The 24,769-nt window shown below is 27.9% G+C and overlaps 2 protein-coding genes across 2 annotated transcripts; both read left to right on the forward strand.

Annotated features, from left to right (window-relative positions):
* The first annotated feature begins 466 nt into the window (after positions 1-466).
* Positions 467-8,277, forward strand: LOC132935268 (uncharacterized). Its single transcript, XM_061001756.1, has 15 exons — positions 467-529; positions 1,637-1,809; positions 1,918-2,056; positions 2,137-2,211; positions 2,322-2,419; positions 2,979-3,056; positions 3,118-3,326; positions 4,142-4,332; positions 4,536-4,646; positions 5,771-5,882; positions 6,069-6,209; positions 7,092-7,223; positions 7,656-7,864; positions 7,963-8,067; positions 8,137-8,277. Exons 1-15 carry the CDS (start codon positions 467-469, stop codon positions 8,275-8,277), a joined length of 1,977 nt encoding a protein of 658 aa, XP_060857739.1.
* A 10,373-nt stretch (positions 8,278-18,650) lies between these two features.
* Positions 18,651-24,328, forward strand: LOC132935275 (glucose dehydrogenase [FAD, quinone]-like). Its single transcript, XM_061001768.1, has 6 exons — positions 18,651-18,843; positions 19,006-19,176; positions 21,154-21,872; positions 21,986-22,276; positions 22,787-23,288; positions 24,195-24,328. Exons 1-6 carry the CDS (start codon positions 18,651-18,653, stop codon positions 24,326-24,328), a joined length of 2,010 nt encoding a protein of 669 aa, XP_060857751.1.
* The last annotated feature ends 441 nt before the right edge of the window (positions 24,329-24,769 follow it).

Consider the following 24,769-nt stretch of genomic DNA (forward strand, 5'->3'; position numbering starts at 1 on the left):
TCGGGATGGCTAAACATTTAAGCATACTATAATTTATACTTAAAAAGACATTGCTTCCACAGCACGTGTTTCACCAAAAAGGAGTTGAACAATCAGAACAATTAAATCGTTTTTATTGTCCGTGCACAAAACAGCAAGAAAGTGGCCACGTGAACATCACTGTAAAAATGTATTATGTTTTTTCACGTTGGCGTTACTGCTGGATCACTGATAAAAATCGTGGTACTCATAATCCTTATCATATTTCAAATAACCGCAGTAAACTCGCGTTTTTTATTCTAGCAATTAGTCACAACGACTAAACATTTTAATTTTTTCGTTTGAAATGTTCTGTTTGATTAGCCAAGTCTTTCGAAATTTTGAATTTTGAACGAGCGAATCTTACGATTATTGTGAACTTCTTTCTGATTATTTTTGTTAAAAATATCATTATTGTTTATTTTAATTAGTATAAACGTATATAAAAATGGCGTTGACTCTTACGTCCAAACAAGTTTTGGAGTTCTTGCCCTTGAACACGTGGACCGAGGTATTTTCATAGATTATAATAGCTATGCTTTTTACTTTTGAATGTTTGATATTGTTTTATTTATATTAGGTATTTATTATAAATTTTTACTTTTGTGTAGGTCATTATTATTAACGTACAAGGATTATTCCAAATAGTTCATAGTAATTATATATTAAACTTTTTCTTTAATATATTAATATTTTTTCCCAATCTCTCTGCCAAACACCAATAGACAATAATAAATATTTCAATATTTGGTTGCCATTTATTAAACAAATACCTATACATTTGCGCATGTATTCATAAAAGTGAAATTATATTTTACACTTGTCAGATAATTAAGCACAACGTTGATGGTGCAAATATGCAAGACTAGTGGGTCCTCGCATTTGTTGTTATTTTCATTATTTTTATTGAGTATCATATTCCAGTGGCTGGCGTTTGTAGTTTGGAAACAATAATTATGTTATCATATTCTGCACAGTTTTGAAATAATAAAACTATCTAGTGTTACAATCATACCTTTTTTATTTTATAAAACAATAAATTATAACATAAATTAAATATTAATGTGCAATTATTAAAATAATGCATACTGTTCAACAATGCATTCAACTGCATTCTGTGTATGGTGAAGGTGAATATCCTGATTCTTTCAGCTTGTCATTCTCTATGATTCTTTAAATTAAAAAAATGAATTGAAACATTTTATGCTAGTCCGTCACAATTATACCTTAATCCGTGTTTTCTGATAAAATCATAGATCTATTTTTTCTAAAAAACCTATAATAATCATAAAGAATACATTTATATTTAACCAATAGGGAAGTAGGTTAATAAGTTTAAAGAGCTATTTATTTTATATTTTCACTATTATTAATGTAAATTTTATGAAATAATTAATTCTGAAACCCACAAACATATTAGTTATATAGTTTATAAGACCGATATAAGTATATGTTAAACATTAGATAAATCTAATAACAATAATACATAGTATGAAATAAATACCACATACATGCCTAAGACTGAACTGAATATTAGTAAAATCATATCTACGACCTACCAGTGAAAATACGTTTTTTTTTAATATTAAAGATTATAATATTTATTTCATTTTAATAGGTTCATTTGCTTGAAAGTGATTTGAAAAATGGGTACGTAGTGACAACTAAGGAAAAAATGGAAAAGCGAAAGAAAGACATGGAATCAATTTCATTAGCGAGTAGCTTATATTATGATAAAGTTACACAATTTGAAAGATTCAAAATAGTAGCTGTTGAAATTGAAGGCAAATGGTAAGTTTTTTGGTATATAATTAAGAAATAACGTAGGTACTTTAATTATATTATACACAACATACAACAAGTGTCTTCTTTTATAAATTTTGTTCTGTGTTTATTAAGGTTCAGAGGGAAACTAATTAGTTTCAATGAATTTGTAACTAACAATACCATGATTCAATTAATTGATTATGGCTCTGTTTATGAAACTAAATTAGAAAATCTGTTTGTCCTTCCATATTTTTTTTTGTATGAACCATTAGTAAGTAAAAGTTATTTAAATTTTAAAAGACTAAATTTAATTCACTTAATGTATAACAACTATTGTATTCTAATTTCTAGGCTTTACCAGTTATATTCAAAGATTATATTCCGAAGAAAACAACATTTTCTATAAAACCCCTTCTGTCAGAGAGTGTAAATATTTAGTTATAAGTTATAGCAAATATCTTTTATACTAATTAGTTTTTTTTTATTTTTTGTTGTATATTTTAATATTATTGTTATAATTATTTATTTATTCTTAGAATCTATATGAAGGAGCTGTTCTTGTTGATGTTCACTGTAATGATAAAAAAATGGAAAATTGTGTTGATGAAAAACAGTTATTAAAATCAAAAAAAGAGTAAGTTAAAAACTTTAATAATATTCTTTATTGAATGTATATTTTATTATTTTTATTATTGATAGTCAATTCACAGTTAAAATTGTATAGTATAGATATCCTTATTTTGAATTCAACTCTATTAGTACTTTATACAATTTTAGAATGGTATGTTTTCTAGACGTCTTATCTTAATAATTTTAATTGAGCCCCTTATTCATTGTTTTCTTTATAAAATAATTAAATTATGCTCTACAGGTACTTCTGTTGATAACCTTAGTTTATTTTAAATTGCATATATGTCCTAATTGTGGTAAAGGTTTACAGCAATAAAGCCTCTATTAAAAACTGCATCCATTTTAAGCTGAAATAATGTATAAATAATATAATCTATGTATTTTATAAATGTTTATAATTGGGGATCAATGTCGACATTTTATGAATTTTGCCCAATGAAAAAAAGAAAGTTAGGCATCACTGTTCTAAAGGTTCTTGGGCTTACAACTAATTTTCAGTTTACATTATGCCTCTATTGTAATTACAAGTTTCTTTAATTTATTAATTTTTACATTTGTCTTAGCCTTAACTCTGCTAATGATTCAAAAATTATAAGTGTAAGAAATAATATAACCCATGGTCATGATATTAACGAATCAAGGTAAATATAATTTTCTTCTGTCAAAGTACTACTTGATTCATAATAAAATTTATATTTTCAGCTTACATGTATCTAGAACATTCAGAAAAGGGAGCTTCATTAGCAAAGAAAAACTGAACAATGTGCCATTAAAAAATGAGGATTATTGCATTTTGACTTATTTTAAAGATTTTACTTGTTTGTATGTTGGAAAAGCTATACAATGTGGCAATAATGGCAGTTACAATTTTGTTGATTACGATACTTTATTAAACACAGCTAAGAGTATAGGTAAAACTAAATTTATATTTCTTACTGGTCAAATCGTTAAAAAAAACTTAAGAAATTTAAAAATTCAAAATAGTTGAGTTTTGTTGTTATTTTTTCATTTATTTTCTGATTTTTAATTTAATCATCTAAGACTACTTGTCTTGTGATATTGACAATTGGTGTTTTATTAACCACAAATTGTATATTTTAATATTCAAAGAGTTCACCTGAACATGATGATAATTTATCGCTTCAACGACTATTTACATATTAACTTCATAGGATCTTTTTTTGTCTTAGTCAAGTATCTGTAAAGTGCATAATGTTAAAAAAAAATCAATCATTTTCGATTAAACAAATGGTTGGTGCCCGGGAAAAAGGGAAGAAGTATAAAACACTGTTTTGAAAAAACTACAATAAACTGTTCCTATTTGTACAATGACTGATAACTTATTCCTTTTATCTCTTAGGTTTTATAAAAAAAATAACCTACAATTTGTTAAATTGTTTAATGCCAATTGATGTGGTTCATAATAATCTACAAGAATATTGAATAAAAAAAAAAATAGTGAAAATGGACCTATTCCTTTTTGCCCGGGCACCGTCCAATTATTTTGGGAAAAAATAACTGATAAGTGATTGTTATTATTATTTTTACAAATATTTTCAGTATAACCTTAAAACAATATATTATTTGATAGTCAAAATAGTAATCATACTAACTAGTTTAGTTCTCATGCAATAGTAGGTAGTTGGAGATAACCAATATGTACCTTAATTATTTTATGTAATAAACTACAAAACAATTAATTTATATATGTATTTTTTTTAACTAGATAAAATATTAAAGTATAATCCAGTTGTGGGAGACATAGTCAAAGTTTATTCATCTGAAAGTGATGGTTTATATAGAGCGAAAATATTAAAAAATAATAAAGGCTGTTATGATGTTTTCTACATTGATTTTGGAAACATTGAAACAGTTTCATCAAATGTTATTTATGAATTGACTGATGAATTGAATAAGGTATTTTTTCTTATACTTTTAATTTATAATATTTCGTTTTTAATGATTTATGTATTATTATGATCAAGTTTTCAATGGTTTTGATCAATATTATCACAATTTGAGTCAAGTCTGTTTTTCAGTTAATAATACAAATACAATTACTTTTTATACATGTACAGTATAATCTATATTTCTATTTATTTTTATTTGTACAATTTCAGCCTGGAATAGCTGTAAAAATAGGACTCGGTGAATTAAAAGATATTCAAACAACTGAACAAATTGAAGATATGTTTCAAACATTTTGTGACGTTGGAAAACCATTTATTATTGTACGTAATGTATACTATACCTATTTAAAACTATTTTAAAATAGATATATATCTAATAATTTTATAAATTATAATTATATCATAGTTCCTAATTTTCAACAGAGTTTCTTGATAAATGTTGTCAATGTACCCTTTACGTAAAGTGGTTTGACTAGGTATACTTTCATTCGTATATTTTTCTAAAAAGTTTTTGAACTTGTTGTTCCATAATTTATTTAATGGAATATTTGATAAAAGCAAAAAATTACATAAACCTTTGTTGAAAGAACTCTTGTTACCTAAGTCTGAGTTTGAAACTAATTGATGTGTTACCTTTTTTTTTTATTATCATTGTGTTTTACTGCTTTACAATGCTTGTCAGTTTTTAGGTGTTGGACCACATTAAATCGTTTATCACTTCTCACTTTTTCTTCACATAGTACACAAAACAAAACGTGTCCATCGGATGTAAATGTATCTTTAAACTCCGAAACAAAACTTTTTGGCAACTTGTAGACAGTTGTACTTTTGTCATTACACAATGTTACAAAATAAACTCGTACAATGTTTTACCTATGGTTTGACGTTGTGTGGTTGCGAGATGCAAAAACAACGACGGATAATTGTCGACCGAACTGAACACTGAATAAATAATCTATTATTCTATATCAACTATTATCTTTATCGACATCTTCAAAATTTGAAAAAATTGTCAAAATATGCAAAATGGACATAATAATAATTTTAAAATATGAACTTTTCTGCAAAATCTATCAAATATGCAAAGATATGCACATTTAAATTTTAGATCTGATATTATGGCACGGAGAAACAAATTTATTTCGCACTCTGCTATATTTAAGAATTATTAAAAAGAGGATGTCCCTAAGCCTAATTATTATTAATCAACTAATAAGAAAAAATAATTTATTCAAATGAGTTCAATGTAGAAATAATGTTAATAATCTATCACAATAACAAGGATGCTACACAAATGTATTATTACTATTTGATACTTATAAGAATACAAATATTTTTAGTTCAAATAGTATTTTACATACAGTCCTATAGATATTATATTTATGTTGATTATAATTTTAAAATAAAATGTTATTTAAATGTAAATATATATTATTTTTTTTTAGGAGTTCAATGAAAACTCTAAAAATTGTCTAGAAAATGTGAAATTAAAAGATATAGAAAATGGATCATATATTAATTCTAATTATTTAATGAAATGTACATCAATACAAACTGGTAATATTTTTTCATATAATTATAGTATTATTATCTAATATCTAGTATCTATCTTTTATTTTATTTGTTGCATAAATAATAATATATTTTTAAATTTTTATCACGTCTTAATGAATCAAAACTTACGACTCTATTAATAAATAAAAAAATACTTCAATAATTCATAATAATATTTTTGATTTGTAGAAGAATCTATTCAAAAACCAAAAAATATTACTGAAAACGATACAGTGTTGATAAACACACCAGAACTAGAAGTTATACCAAATATTGAATTGAGAACTGACGATACCGTTTTTTGTACAAATGGTAATTATAACATTTATAGTTATATAAATTATTTAATGAAATATTTATTTAAGATACTTAATTTAATTGTGTATAGGTAATATTAAAATTAATACCAATGTTAGCTATTTTAGATTCTGAGTAATGTTACTAAATGTTCTTAGAAATTTAGAGGTTGACATCCTATCTCTGCTTGGAATCATATCTTTTATGCAATGCTTGATCATTGAATGCAAATTCAACCAATCCATTACATTGTCTTACTTATGTCTTGGAAAGCTCGAAAATTATAATTTTACATGGCAACTTTTCTTAAATTTCAATTTAATCGATTAACTGTTTTTGACTAATTGATTGGTTATATTGATGTACCTATGCATGAATATAGGAAAGGACAAATAAATTTGGGCCTCTTTACAGTTAAATACTGCATCAATATGAGTTTTATACTTGTTTCAGTTATATTTTATAATTATTATTATAGGTTATAATCACATATGTCACATGTGTTTCATTAATTTTGTTATTAAAAAATACCAAATATTTCATCTGTATAACCTCTGATATGGATGGGAATTTTAGATAGATAGATAGATAGATAGATAATAGATACTAATCGATATCAAATATCCCTATTTTTATCAAATAACTAATGAATAAACTTTTTATCCATCCCAAAAATTTTCTGATTACCGCATTTTCAAAGAAAAACATATACAGGGCTCCTTAATTATTAAAAAAAGTTTGTGGAAACCTTTTTTCCAAAATTATAGTGTTCTAAATACATAACTATTACCGTAAGATGGAACCTAAAAATACGTTTGGAATTCTCAATTATCTAAATATATTTTATTTATTGTTCATAGTGTATCTTTCAATTGTATACAAAATTATTAATAAAATGTGTATTTCCATTTTCAGGTTCAAATAAATGGCAAAGTGGTGATCATGTTGAATTTTTATTTGGAAAAAATGTTGAGAATATTTTTGTAAGAAACATAAAATTATATGAAAAATTTAAAAATGTTTTGGACCAACTAAAAGGAGAAAATAGTAAGATTCAATTTTCAGTAAAATGTATTATTTCTAAAACAAAAAAAAAAAGCAATTTTCCAACAAAGAAAATTCAAGTAATTTAGTAAACTATTACTTAAGTTTATAATACCAAGGATATAACGATTAAAACTAAAACTAATGGTTTAGAAATAGTACCTACTTATATTTGCTTATTTGTGATAATTTTTTAATATTGACAATTTTGGAATAAGTAGATGTGTAATATTTTATGTAAACATGATTCCAAACTGGTGTAAATTTGTTCAGATCTAAGATTGGTAATGAACCATATTTTAGATATTTTATTATTAAATAAAAATGGTACTGTTTTTAATAGTTGTTGTATTTAATAGGTATATAAACTTCTTGTAAATATTAAACTGAATTTGTTTTGATGTGTATAGTGTATACTAATATTTATTTTTATAGGCGAACATTACAAACCAATAGCCGTAAAATATTGCGATTTTGTGGCAGTATATTCTACAAAGAATAACGGAGGGGTGTATAGAGCTATGGTTTTGATACCAGATGACAATACAAATATGGTAAAATGTACCTTAATCGATTTTGGGGAAAATCATTTGATTCCATCTAAAAATATATTTGCGTTGCCAAACTATGTTTCATTAAACAAAGTGAGTATAAAATATACTAATACTAATAGTAAATAAAAATATAATTAATAATATGGCTAAATAAATTTATTGTAAAAATTACAATGATATTTTTTTAGATACCAACAATAGTTCGTAGAGTTTCCCTTACCGGTTTAAACAATATCTCAAATATTAATATTAAAACATATCTATCTTCATTGAAAGGAAAAATATATGCTATGGTATGTTTATTTTATGAGTATACCAGTACATTATTTTTAATAATTAAAATGAATATTTTGTATTCATAGAAACATGATAAAAAACCTGGACAAAGGAATAGAAAAGAAGTTGTATTAAAAGAATTACATAGAAGTGTGTCTCTTAATGATGAAATCCAAAAGTTATTTTATAATGAAGATTCTCCTAGAGAGACTATTCTTCAGTGGTGAAGATTGAAAAGAAGTATTACTAATAATGTATTATATTTTTAAAAATGTTTAATTATGATATTCATGAATTTCAATTTTGTATCCCTCCTTGAAGGATACTGCAATGAAACTGATTAATAAATGAAATCTTAAATCTATAAATTTATCAATTTATCTGATTATGTTTTTAAAATGGATTACCTAAACAAAATTCAATTTGTATAAAAATTATATATGTAATTATTCATTAGTAGGCGGTTATTTGAATTTATAATTTTTAAATATAAAGAATGTAAAAGAGGTGTATCGTTAAAAAATATTTGAACACATCATTCACCATTGTATTATATAAAGCATGTTAAAGCAAAGGACAAATAACGTTTGATGTCAGTTTTTACTTTTAAGGTTGGCATTTTTATATCTGCGGCATAGTAGAAATATTTATTTTATATTAAATAATATTGTAATATAACATTTTATGAAATATTTATATTTATTTGGTCATTTTGATACTTCAAAATGTGGGTTAACCTTAGATCATATACTATGTAACATCACAGAATTTTTAGGCTTTATTATTGTTATGAACGTACCCATTCCCACAATTATTACAATTGGCTCTTAGTCGATCAACATACCTTTATTGGCATGATTATTATTATTTATAAGCTATCGCGCAATTAATACAGATAGGTAATAATTATTTAAATTTGATACATTTTGTCAAAATTTGAACTTTAAATGCTAATAAAAAAAATTGAACGTATGTATTTTTAATATTTTTATAAAAAAATAAAAAACACACATCATTGTAAAATCAATACATTCATCGTTCCACTCAGAGTCTAAAAAATAAAAATAAAAAACACATCATTTTAAAATCAATACATTCATCGGGGCACTCAGAATCTAAAAGTTATTTAAGTAGGTAAATTATTATTAATAATTATAAAATAAAATTGTTCTCAAATTTTATATCACGAAAAATTACTATAAATAATGAACTACAAGTTTGCCAACAATTTTGTTTGTTTTTTTTTTGAACATTTTAGATTACCGATTTAACTATGTAAGTATATAAAAAGGTAGTCATAAGAAAAAATTATTTAGCTTTTGTAAATTAGGTATTTCAGTTAAAAGTATTAATGCATATTATACTAAACTTTAGAGGACCATAGTTAATAAACTAGTGAACCAAAAATGAATCATTAATTATTAATGCTACTATACAGTATACACATACCTCTATGCGGAGAAGGTCAATACGTTTGCCCTGCAGATTGAGACGCTACTGATGTTACATCTCGGAAATGTTCTTCATACCAACGGAATAAAGAACCAATAGAATCAACATTTTTGCTACGGAAATGATAACCTTCTGGTGTAACAGTTATGTCCTCATGTATTGACCTACAAGTAGATAAACAGGATAGAAGAAATTTACCTGCATATTTCTGAGAAAAAAAAATATAGGAAAAATATATAAATAGCTTTATACTTCATTATGTTTTGAATTAATTAGAATAGGTGAAGTTGTTTATTTCAAACAAAAATACTAGTATCAAATGGCTATATTTCCCACTATTCCGATTAAATTAATTAATTCACTTTCATATTTATAGTCTGGGTGACTGGATTAGTTCCCAATTGTCTGTTTTAATGTAAAAAATGTACATTAAAATCACATATTGAGTTGATTTCATATATTATACTGATAGTAGAAACGGTGGTACTGAAAATAGTTTTGTGCAATACTAACTGTAAAGTTATATTATATTAAAACAAAATTATTTGAACTCTGAAACAACATATAAAATCCTTGTAGTTTAAGAGAGGCAATGGTTTGTCCAATTTTTATTTTTCAAAAATTAACTACAATATATTATTAGCATCTTAGTTAAGTAAGTAAAAACTTTTATTTACTAATACGAATAAACCTACTGAATAACAACTGTATTTGAACTATAAAGTATATTAAACAATTACAAAACAAATAAAAAAACATCATGCATCATCCTCTAAAAAAACGGCAAATGCAAATTGTATACAGTATGTATGTTTGTAATATTTTAGTATGAAAAAATATACACACATTGAAAAATATGATCAGTTGGTTAACCATCATAGTCCCTTTCCCGACAGTGATTATTAATTGAGTTTTTACTGTAATATGTTTTATCATAAGTTATAAATATGTGTGTATTATAACTACCAACAATGAGACTATTATCAATGCTAATTAGATATAAAATGTAGTGGCCTATTAAAAACTATTCTACTTAAAACATAGAGGTCAATGTTACTTCTTGACAATGTTTCCATTGACCAGGTATTGGTGTTGGGTTGTACACTTCTATAGTATTAACAAATTCTTCAGATTTATTGGTTTCTCCACCATTCACAAACAATAAATCATCTAAGGAGATGACTCATATATAAAATTGTTATTCAAATTCAATATTTTTTTTAAGATTAATTAATAAAATTATAATTATTATATTCACCAGGCATGTATTGGAAAAAATTGATATTATCAATAAAATAACATACACTCTATCATTGGTTTACAGGCCTCAATTCTGTTTTCTAAATTTTGATCCATCACTACCACTGATAGCATACATAACGCCGCCTAAACTTCTAAACTAACTCCTTTGTGACATACAGACAGTTCTGAAACTAGGTAGTTCATGTGTGGGATCATAACACTCAACAGACTTCAAATGTTTTGAACCATCTAAAACTTCCGTCTACAAAATTAAATTAAATTAAAAATTTTACAAATTTAAATAAAAAAATTAAATATTTGCTCACCTTATTGAAAAAAATTATTGAATATACCCACAGACTATATCACTCTGTTAGTAGTCAATGGTCATATTAGTAAACATATTTCATTTTTGAACACTGACATCAAAAACCTCTGCACTGAATCATATTTTGAATGACGAAATGCTGAACTGACTTCTGTAAATGAAATTGTAATGCTTCTAATACAAAATCATTAACCAAATAAATTATAACAATAATTATTAATATATATGAATTCATAACGAAGGATTATTTATGAAAATAACATTTAAATTTGGGATTATTTTTCAAAGTAGTTCACATTGTTTAATATTTAAGGCTTTTCTAGAAACCCTACTAGTAAGAAAAGTTATTTTTATTTTTTCGAAACATTGGGTTTTGGGACTAACCGGGTTTCTCAAACGACTGATTCAATTACATTCAAGCAGTAGCTGTACATATAAGATTATAATATTATATTAAATGTAAATATTAGGTAAGTTGATTATCCATTTAATATTAAAATACAAGTACCTAAACAACAATTATCAATTTAAGTTAGCTTACTTTTTCCTCAAATGGAACAGCAAGGTCACTACAGGAAATAATCTCAATACATTTTTCACAAGATAACGATAGGAACTCATCACCTTTAACCACTTATCTGAAAATATTTATCATTATTTATATATATATATATATCTCAAGATGTAATGAATTAAGTAATGAATTAACAAAAACATGTTATTGCTTCAGAACTTGACAAGTACTTTGTACAATTATGTAAGTTGGCAAAATAGTTTATAGAAAGATAATTTGAAGTATCCATTTGTGTTTTTGAAAATTTGAACATACACCACTTAAAATAATCCATTAATAGTAGTGAAACGGTGAAAACTAACTCATATTAACAAGATTTGTATTGTTACTCTTCTCAAAACTATTAAACATAGAACGGAAATATGGAGTAGCTGCTACTAAATCAATTGTATGCCTTTTTAATACTGATCCACCCTGGGATACCAATCCTATAAAGCATGAATTATCATTTCTAAAAAAAAAAATAATATTATTATGGTAGGCACCTTCTAATATTTATTTTATAAGCAGATAAAATCACATTCAACATACAATATTGATCAACCATCAGTTACCGATCCAATAAAGCATGAATCTCCATTTCTAAAAACTAAAATAATATTGTTGTGTTAATAATATTTATATCATAAGCAAATAAAATCATTATCAATATACTTACCTATGTATTGAGAATGTAACATAATATATTTGTTCAGATCCATTGGTTTCCAGAATTTGCAAAACATTATCACAGGTTGAATCCATTTCATTTCCTGACATATCTAACACTATTAAAACATGTTTAAAACAATTATTTATTTTTATATCCTGATTGCTAGTAAGCTACAAACAAATAATTCCTATAAATTTATAACTGTAAAAATAATAAGTTAGGATCTTGTTTTTCTATCATCTGAAACTCTGAACCACCGAAAAATATAGAAACTAACCGACGCACTAAACTGAGTTCTTACATTTGTTGTGTTAACCGATTTGCCCTATTCACACAATCTTATTCCGCAGCTTATAGGCAACTAATTTAGCTAGGTATTCTGACTTCAGTTTTTAGGTACTTTTGATGAATAAATTGTTTGAATAAAAAAAGTACACATTTTATTTTACTTAAATATACAAAATAAAATATAATTCAAAAATACTTACATATAGTATTAATTATTAACATGTGTTGAACAAAAGATCAATATTCACGTTCACAAGTCATGCACTTTATATACTTGTGAAAACTGTAATAAAAGTAACAAATAAAAATTCTATAAAATATGTCAATTACCTAAATAGAATGAGATCTACAGGGGGCAAAATGTAATTATACATAGAACTGTAAAAGTAAGTATGACATGGTGTTTTGAATGCGTTCTAGTAAACCACAGATGTCTATACTATAAAGTATAGGTAAATCATGAACTACAACAGTACTATGATATAACTATTTCTTTTAGGTATCTAAACCAAATTAATTTAAAAAAAAAGTTGAATGAACATCAGTATACCTACTGATAATGTTATCAAAAACATAATACTGCAGTCACGAAGACTATAATAAGGAGACCAAACTCGTATGGCCGCCCGCGTGTAAAAACGTACCGAAATTAGTCACACGATTAAACAACCACAGACTGCGCTGAGTACGCTAGGGTTGCTACTTTAACCCGTGTAGTATAAGAATTATTCAAGGTTTTGCGGTTTTTGGACAATATATGCAGTATTTTGAACCAAGACCCTCTTTAAATTTTATAGCTTAGTTAGTTTATAGCTATCATTGTTCACAGCAGGTCTAAGCCTGATACTAGTCTATACACCATAACATTTTGAAAATATTTTGACTCGTTTCTGATTAAAATTGTTTTCTATAAAATATATCTATAAAATTTAATTAGTTTGTCCAGAAAGCATGAACATTGAATACATTGAATATTATAATGTTACAATAGCAGTTTAAAAATATTAAATATAATACGCACAATTTTTTTTTATAAGTATTTTTGTTTAAATTTAAAAATTATTTTGTAATTAAAAATGTTGGTTAGGTTAAATGAAGGTTTAATGAAGGTATAAAATAATATCATCGAATATACTTAGTAATATCATAGACTACCTGACCTTCTTCGCTCAGAATCGTTTTTCTTCTACAATGATATTATATTTATTGACTTATTACTTATGAGAAGAAGATTAACTACAAAATATAATACAAGTAAACAGTTTGAACAATTATTATTATTTATTAGCCCGCAGATGAATACGTTATTGAAATATTAGTGAAAATGGCATATCGGATGCATTTACTAGTTTATGCATGTAGCACTAGTTTAGCTATACAGGTGTTAGATGGGCATCAAATTGTGGAAATAATTGTTAAGAAATATGTTGATTAAGCAAATAACTGACAAAAAACAAAAATATATACAAAACGTTTTTCAAGGCTTGATAACACAAATATATTATACATATGACTTACTAGTTCGCTGTTTTAATTAACTTAACATTAACTTAACTAATTTATAATTACGTTAACTTAAAATTAACTTAAATTATGCTTAATATTCACAATTAAGTTGATTTTGAATGTTCATATTATCCAAATATTATTTATATAAGTTATAAGTTCGTAGAATATAGAAAATATTATTTGAAAAAAAGATATATTTACAAAGAATTTTGTACATATTTTTATAAATAAATATCCCAAAAAAATTCAAAACGTTATCATCTATTATAAACAATTATAAAATAAAGATTTGGTTAAAAGTCAATAGTAAAGTTTTCAAAATGTCCAAAATATTTTCATTTAATTTTAGTTGTTTTCCTATCTATTAATATTTTGGATAGATCAAAAATATTGAAATTTGAAAACAACATTTCTCATTAATAGTTCATACTTTAATAAAAATAACTAAACTACCTATACCTATATTTTATAATCACAGTTTTTTTTTATTAATAGATATCTTACGTCAAAATTTGGACGAAATTAGATATTTAAATAAAAAAAATCAATTTTAATTATTGAGTTGTGATTTATAATTATAAATGTACCTATCATGTATGCGAAACTTTTCAAATATAGGGTATTATATAGTATACACATTACAGACGATGACAACGACATTTTCTAATTAAATGTTTGGTGTATGTTGTATTTCACACTTAGGACGTTTTTACAACGTTCTACTATTTAGAATGATTACGAAAAAAATTAAATCATTTTTCTATGAGTAAAATAATTTGCATTAGTCTTTAACAACAATATAAATACTTTATATTATTCTATTTTATTTAGTAATATAGTCTAGACCCAGAATCGTTTTTCGTTTAAGAGGATGTCAGCCCACTATTTGCCGTCTCTCTCCAGCCCACGCGCATTACAGACAAAACGCATTTGTAATCTTAGAGTAAAATTATCCAATACAAAAAGATAGTGAATAATAATTTTGAGGGAATTACATATCACATATCAATTTGTCTAAATAATAATAAATTATGTATAAGTTACCAGCCCAAATTTATTAAAGCAGCCAACATTTTCGCCAGTCCCAGACGGGGATCGCCCCACACTCTACCCTTGCCAGTCCGCCGCTAGACGTTAATTACAATTAGTGTGTACTTACATAAATTCATCTATTTGGATACGTGGTATTTCATATAGTGAAGTTTATGAGCCACAACTTAATTCTGTATGGGAGACATCTAGATAATATGATAAATTCTTGTGATGCAACTCGCATATGATTATGAACCACCTGTTTATTGGAGGGAATTATGGTATTATAAGTGATAAGAATTAAACCATTTACTTTACAATAAGAATGAAGGAAGTTTATATGTTTAGGGAGGCAACAATAGGTACCTATGCATCATGGATATCAAGTCAAATTAGAAGTTATGTCAACTCGTTAAATAGATTGGCAGAGACGGTGATTTCAAATTTTGGCGGAAACGAGACATTTCACGATGAACGAAGTTGGTCGATATGGCACAGGTAGCGCGAGTGAGCAATTACGACCGCCGTTACATTTTGGGAATCGCCAGACGAGAATTCACTTTTTGTTTGAAATGATCCAGTGCCTCAGCAACACTATAGCCAGTTCACACAGAATCCAAACTTTAACCTGTAGCTGCAGTAGTCTCTAAGACTTGTAAGTACCTATATTATTACATTATATAAATAAATTAATTTGATAATTATTAATATTATTTGGTAGTTTTGTATCGATTTACATTTGCCAACTCCCGGTGGTGACTAGTGGTATATCGTAGTATTTTATTATCAATATTTCTTTAAATTAAAATTTTTACTCAAATCCACCTCCCACATTTTATACTATATTTAGTATAAAATATCTCAATATCTTAAATTCAATTTGGCCTTTGCGGCGTGTCAACTTATGGTGAGGTACCAACATTTTACTACCGTTCCTTTTAAGACCTCATTGACTTTACCTTAACACAATTTAGAATATAAAGGTCCGAATCGTCAAACAGTTGCTAGACAAAGTATAACGCTTCTCATTTTATTACAAATCATTTTAAACGAATTTACCACTTGCCAAAATATAATTATTTAATCTCAGGAAATATATGTATTTACATATGAACCAAATACCTACACTAATTTACATTATAACCTATAACAACGTGTTCCTATACTACATATTACATTTTATTATATAACCATAACGTATATAGCCCCACTAACCCCCCACTTCTACACCTCTGCGACAATTCATAGTAGGTACCTGTATACGTCAGGATACGATTTATTTCAATTCAATAACAAAAATTAAATGCAACATTTTACTTCTAAAAGTATTTGTATGGTTTCCTTCCTGCGTCTATCGGCCTCTTCTGGTCCGGGGCATGGTCGGCGTTTCTATTATTCACTGTCCGATACTGCAGAGAGAATACAAAGTAACATTATATTTTTACTTCAACAGAAGATGCTACAAGGTATTTTACGACCCTCCTCAATGATAAAATAATTTCATTCTAAATAGTTGGTACGTGCATTTTCGGTGCTGGCCGCTGGGCCATATGTGATCGTTATTGTAATAAAAGAGAGAACTACCTGCTATTGTGTGGTCCGGCAAATGTTTTGTAACAAATAAATAATTGTAATGGCTACTCGTACAACCGTAGAAATGTCCTGAGCTCTTTCGTATATCGTGCACAAGCCAAATATACGGTAAAAACGTGTTTTCTACAAATACATGTTTCAGTATGGTGAAATTGAAAATGTTTAATCACATTATTTAATTATTTAAAATTGTACAATTTACAATCAAATAAATTGTAATGACTGTTGAACGGTACTTTATGTCATCGAATGTTTTCAAACACTTTTAAAATAATCATTAAAATCACATATTTTGGTAAACAATGTTTTTCAAATAAGTGTGTAAGGTAAAAAAGATTTGGTCGCACACCCGTATGTGTTGTCTCTGTTTTACAAGTGCGTAATATTAAAAATTTTACGCTCGGCAGATCACGTGTACCTCCGTTAGTTTAAAAATTATATTAGATTTTTTATTATATTTTATTTTTAAAGCGAGTTATGAGTATTTTCAGATTTACTATTTTAAAATTGATCATTAATACGTTTTATATTCTAAGCGAAACGATGGATGTATTGATTTTACCATAATGTGTGTTTTTTATTTTTTGTTAATTTTTTAATTAATTTATTTTTGTTATGTCTGTCATCTATTTTGGGACAGTAAAAATACTTGGATTTCCTTCAGCGGTATCTTTTTTGATAGGAAAGTGAATCTAGTTGGTACTTTGGGGGTAAAAATTCCTAATAGGTTTCAAAAGCACAGGGAAAAACCAAATTAAAATGAAGGAAAAACGGGAATTTTTACGCAGAAATGGTTTACGACAAATTCAATTTCGGTTTTTAGTGTTGTTACACTAAAACAAATTACCATAGATACATGAAACATTCACTGGCTGTTTATAATTGACATTGCCAATACAACTTTGAAAATATTTTGACTTGTTTTGAGCTTTTTACAATTTAAGAGGTGTTCCCCCTCGCTCGTGGGTAGTTTCTGGCACCAAAAACTCACAACATACACATTTCAATCAAAAAATAAATATTAATTAGGTGTATTATAAGTATAATAGTATTATGCTGGGGGACGGAGTGGCCGAGCGGTCTAAAGCGTCGGTTGCGACGCAGCCGGCGTCGGTTCGATTCCTTGGTCACGGGCGGCATTTTTCTTCGGGCTAGTCACGGTGTCCGGAGAACAAGTGCCACCATCCCCCGCCCGGGCATGGCAGATAACTACGGGTGACCAATCAAAAATTCTGCCAAACACAAACACTCACCACTTCAAAACCCTACCGCCACCACAATACAACTATACTAACAGCTAATGGCCGTAGATGCCGGAATTAAGGATCAATAAAAAAAAAAAATAAAAAGTATTATGCTTCTTAAAAATACATATTACGATAAAAGGTTATATCATATAACAATTATTATCCATAGTATTGGATTTTATATTCAATATAATTTATCTTAACTGTAATCTATAGACCGACAGTTTGAAATGATCGGTAAGAATTTATAAATATAATATAAGTACTTACCTATTTAAAAATCTGTTTTTATTATGTAATCTACCAATAAGTACTTTACTTAGTAATTTTACTAAGTAAAGTACTTATGGTTGTAAAATATTAAAACCTAAAGATGGATTCGCGGCTGCATTTCAGAGTGTCGTATCGTGTCGAACAAATCGTGTTGTGATTGGACGTTACTTTTTTTATCATGTAATAACCAAGTTCCGATCGAGTGTTTCAAAATGCAAATAAATGCTTTGAATATCATAATAATATGATAACCTAATTTAACATATGTTTATACAGCCCTTAGGTCATATAGAAGTGAAGCCTCTTAGCGTAACGTGAAAACCTACACAATTATCAATCGAGACAAGGCGAGTGTTCATTTTGCGCTTGCGTTATTACACTATTTCAGTGGGGTGGACATAAAAAAAAAAATGTTAGAGATAGAAGCGATAATTGTTCCACAAGTTAGAAGGAAAATGTCTTTCCTGGCCGTTTTATTTGCAACTATGATTTATTATTACAACGGCGATCTGCTTGATGAAACTGCATCGGGGATCATAGACTTGCCTGGGGATTCAATACTCAGCAATTACGATTTCATTATTGTCGGCGGTGGATCAGCAGGTAAAAATAATACATATTATATCGTTGATTTATAAAATTATAATAGTATAATACATGCGTTTTATACTTTCGTAATATTTTTTATCATGATATCGTGTCGATAATTTGTTCAAAGTTAAAAAAACACACTTAATATGAATTAAAAATACAACAATTACTCAGGTGCGGTGCTGGCTAATAGACTGACAGAAGTCGAACATTGGAGTGTACTAGTAATAGAAGCTGGAGAACACGAAACTATACTATCGGGCGTGCCTTTGTTGACTGTACACCAGCAACTATCCGATAGTGATTGGCAATATATAACTGAGTCTCAGGATACAGCGTGTTTGGGTGAGTAATACTTAAGTACCTATACCTACTATAAAGAAATATTGACGGACATTTGTGAACATTATATACATTTCACATAATGTACCCATTCATACAAGGTATTCCTATAAACATGACAATATAGTAGGTAAATGTAATCTACATGCATACATATCAGGGCCTTGCACCCGATTTAACCCGAACCCCTAACACCCCTAAACCCCTTTAAAAAATCAAACACCCGAAACCCGTATAACCCGAATGATTCTGTTTTCAAAACACCCGTGTTAACTAAAACCCGAATAACTATTCGGGTTAACCCGAAATCCCGAATAATTTTTTTTTCTCATTCTTCATGCGACATATCGTTTCGTATGTATTTCTTGTGGTGAGTTCGATTTTGTAGAGTTAAATAATCAATAATAATAATAACAGGAACAATCTAACAAACAATCATAGGTAATTTCTTGAAAATAAAATCCATTAAAATGTTTAATAATTTAATTGATTCTGATTAAAATACGAAGTATTTAATTATTTCTTATACCTATTATATGATATAATTTATTACTTTATTACTTTATTAGTAAAATAAATCCAAATATAGCCAATAGCAATATAAAATAGACGTGGTCTCAACAAAACTGAAAGTATTGACAGCCGTGACCAAAATACCAAACACTAATAACTAATAATAACATGTGTTATTTCATTATTTGCGACGAACTTCCAAAGCGGAATTACCTATGTCCTATAATATCTAATTTAGTAACTCGAATATCGTAATACGCGGCTATATTTATTATTTAACAGTGTTTCGGTAATCACGAAATCATAATTTATATTTTATTTTATTTGTCTATGGCTCAACAGTCAACGCCCCTATGGACATCTATTTTAAACATTTTAATATTTTATTATTTATTATATCCATCGACTTGGCGTTGGTATGTGGGAAATTGTACATTTGTAATTTGTATCACATTCGGTCTACGAGTCTACGATGCGCCTCTCACTACGTACCTACTCAATTTTCATTTGTATTATTATTTCATCGTACAATTTATAAGTACCTATATATTTTTTATATTACCTTTTAGTTATAGTATAATAATATTATTCATAATATTTATAAAGATTATTTTTTTTAATTTTTAAGTCATCACAAAATAATCAATACCTATTCTATTATAATATAGGTACGTAACATTATGCAAAATTAAAATATCAATCTGTTGTAACTGTGGATTTTGTAAAATATACCTATTCATTATGTTTTTGTATTTACTTTTAAATGGGATTAGGCTCTAGCAAGTTAACTATTTTTTGACCACAGAAAGCCTTGTAAACATTTTGATTTTTGATGACTGTTTTTTGTTTGCTTATCAAATAAAATTTTTCTGAATATTTTTAATAAGTACAATTTTTTTTTTTAATTATGCTAGTATGTAATTTAAGTCCAGTACCTATTTAGATTTTAGACATGTTATATACTAAAAAAAAATGAGTTACGTGGACTCTAATGCCTATAATAAAACGAATAGGTAGTTAAATAATTAGTTTCCCATTGTCTTATTTCTTATAGTTCATAGAAAAAGGTAACTACTGTACATTAATTAACCTAGTTTAGTTAAAAACAAACGTTGCGAATTTGGGTAAAACTTTTATATTTTATTATAAATAACATAAACATGAAAACACTTTCTGTTTTTTTTTGGGGGGGGGGGGAAGGGGGGTCATTAAAAGTTCTGTTTAATCCAGACTTCTCAGCACCCATATTAACCAATAATAACCCGAATAATAACGGTTTTGAAAACCCAAATGTTTGTTTAAATTTTTTATTCGGGTGTTTGAACACCCAAATACATCCAGCACCCTAAACCCGAAACCCGAATAACTGATTCGGGTGCAAGGCCCTGATACATATATACATATATAGGAACATATTTAAATATTGTGGATTACGTAATTTATTTAATTTATTATTTTATATTTCAGCTATGAATGAAAAAAGGTGTAGGTGGTCTCGGGGCAAGGTTTTAGGAGGGTCCAGCGTATTAAATAATATGTTGTATGCGCGTGGAAACCCAATTGACTTTGAAAACTGGTTAGAACAAGGTAATACAGGTTGGGGGTACAATGACGTGCTCCAATATTTTAAAAAATCTGAGGACAACAAAGATTCGTCCTTAGCGCGTACTCCGTACCATTCGGCTGGCGGCTATCTCACGGTATCGGAAGCGCCGGCCAATACCCCACTAGCTGAAGCGTTCATGGCGGCCGGGAGAGAAATGGGCTACGATGTACACGATATTAATGGCAAACGACAAACGGGTTTTATGGTACCACAAGGCACCATCAGAAATGGTTCAAGGTGCAGTACGGCGAAGGCATTCCTGGGACCAGCCAGGATGCGAAGAAACCTGCACGTGACACTCAACACACTTGTCACACGAGTTGTCATAGATCCTGTAACGAAAATCACGATCGGTGTTGAACTGATAAAAAATAACACCAGGTACTACGTTCGGGTAGAAAAAGAAGTGTTGCTGTCAGCAGGCCCTATAAATTCTCCACAGTTACTCATGGTCTCCGGCATAGGTCCTAAAAGTCATCTGGCAGAAATGGGTATACCCATTATTTCTAGTTTAGATGTTGGAAAAAATCTTCAAGATCATATCGGACTTGGAGGACTGACGTTTTTGACCAACCGAGAGGTGATATTTTTTAATAAAAAGTTATTTTATTTGAATGTTATGAAACTATTGTAATGACATACCCAATGCAGTGAATTATAATATAACTACATGCTCTTTCGTTTGTTGTACAGGTTTCAGTAACGCATAACAGAGTGCAAAACGTCAATACGGCATTCAGCTATGCGACGATGCGCAAAGGGCTACTAACGATCATGGCGGGTGTTGAAGGATTGGCGTTTATAAATTCGAAACACGGCAATCTGTCTACTGAGCAACCAGACATCGGGTTGAACTTAGTGTCTGGTTCCACCATCACTGGTCTTGGTGGAAACAACACTTGGAAAGCTCATGGGCTAAAAGATTTTTTTTATGATTCGATGTATAAATCGATTCTTCACAAAGACGTTTGGTCCGCTCTACCTGTAAGTAAAATGTATTGAAAAAATATGAAAAACAAAAATATCAGATAGAAATTACATAAAGTATATCGTAGTTGACTCAATAACTAATAGGGCTTATACTTTATACACACAAGTGCTTCATCAAAACATATTCCTCATATTTAAATATTTTATATATCGATAATGGCTAGGTACTTTGGTATTTTTTTGTTTTGCATTAAATGTTTCACGTATATATTGAACACGTATTATTCATTGCACAAATTGTTTTTGATATTTATTAGTACTTAGTGCTGTTCAAGAAATGTAATTTTTTAGATATTTGAAATATAAAATAATAATTTCATAGACTTACATTGTAGCTGGAAATAAGTTCACTGGTTTTACTTTCTTAGTGGTCTAAATCTGAACTGAAAATATTCAGAGTCCGATAGGCAATAATAGTAGGTATATACTGAACCCTGACACTTTCCCACCCATCGGCGATTACTGTGGAGATAATCAACATTTCATATTATTGTATATTTGCAGATATTGTTGAAGCCCAAGAGCCGCGGTGAAATACTGTTGCGGAGCGCCAACCCGTTCGACTCTCCCAAGATTTCACCCAACTACCTGACGGCCCGAGAGGACGTTGACACGCTGGTGAGGGGCGTAAATTTTGTGTTGGAAATGGCCCAGACCGCGTCTCTCCGCAAGTTCGACAGCCGTCTGCACGACGTACCGTTCCCCGGTTGTCAGTCGGTTCCACGGCACTCGGACGCCTACTGGGAGTGCATGGTTCGGCACTACACCGTGTCCACGTACAACCCAGCGGGTACCGCCAAAATGGGTCCCGAGGGTGACAAGACCGCCGTGGTAGACCCAAAGCTCCAAGTGTACGGCGTCTATGGGCTCCGAGTGGTGGACGCGTCCATTATGCCAACGCTGGTCGCCGCCAACACCAACGCGCCGGTCATAATGATAGCTGAAAAGGCCGCGGATATGATTAAGGATACATGGCGTAATGATAAACCGTCCCGTTTCTATGACTGTATGACAGCAGGAAAAGCGAAAATAATATACGAAAAATTGATTTTTTAATATTTTATTTTTGTTTTGAACGCATAATAATATTATTATAATAATTTGAATGAAAAAAAAAATAGCACTGAAATCGTTTTAATATTACCGTAGTGGTTCTTTCTTTTTTATTTTTATTAGAAATAATTTTGATTCAATTTAATTTATTTAAGTTTATAAATATTAAATATACGTTCATTTTACCATATGTATTTTTTTTAATTTTTAATTTTTCAAAACGTTTTTATTGTAATAATAAGATAAAATTTAAACATTATTATAATTACAACGAATCTAATTCCTTTATTCGCAATACTTGTGTAGTTTTGTTGGTGGTAGACAGTCAAATTAATTATTTAATACATTATAAAATTATTTTCTAACACAAAATAAAATCACAACTTACATTAAAATAAAATAACATTGACAAAGTAATTATAAGAAAAATAATAATATTGTTACAAATTGTATGATTGTTCATATGAAATATTGTACTTATTCCATTATAGGTACATTTTATAATCTTGTAATGACTATAGCCAAAACTGATTGTTTTTTTACTTGTAATTTCAAAAAATAAGATTTCTAGTTGTATATATTATATATGTTTTTTTTATATGTATTGACATAATTTTAAAATAAATTTGACCTAAATTATCTATACATTTTTACCAAAAAATTGTTTAGAATAATTAATGTGTCCTCACAAAAAATGTGTACATCATTTTGTAGTTAGAGATTAATAAAATACGTATTCAATTAATTGTATAATAAGTAACTAAGGCTTGAAAATCTAATACAAGGTTCTTCATAAGTGTTTATTACTGAAACCCAAACATTAAAAATGTATACATGAACAAAACTGTTTTTTATATAGATATTTGGGTTTCAAATTTGGTCGAAATTAGATATTTCAACGAAAAAGAACGATTATTGGTGGCAACTTGGAAATTTGTACGTATATTATTATATTGTACACTTGACGATGACAATTTAATATTCGATATTTAAGGTAAAAAATAGTTCGAACTATCATATTAGTAAAAGTAAAATAAATTACTTTAATAGCAAATTAGTTATTTAAATTTTAAACATAGAATAACGATTAAAGTTATTTATTGTAGTTTTAAAATATTATTCACGGAGGTAGTCTTAACAGTAAATATTTTGTAAGTTTATTATTATATTTTATAGTAACAATATAATAATATATAAAATAAGACTTACAAATTACTATGTTAATGTTTATAAATTAAGTATAAACGATGATTGGTATTATATCATCTGTTAATTTATCACTTATCAATCGTGTTTTCGTTGTTGGACATTTTTATTTACTATTTATTAGTATTCGATATGTTAACCAACTTTTAAAAATGATCTCTTGTTGTAAATTTATGACTATATACACTACGTATAAATATGACTATTTAAACTTAAAACCTTCCACTT

Source organism: Metopolophium dirhodum, chromosome 1 (genome assembly GCF_019925205.1).
Source record: "Metopolophium dirhodum isolate CAU chromosome 1, ASM1992520v1, whole genome shotgun sequence".
NCBI classification, from domain to species: Eukaryota; Metazoa; Arthropoda; class Insecta; order Hemiptera; family Aphididae; genus Metopolophium; species Metopolophium dirhodum.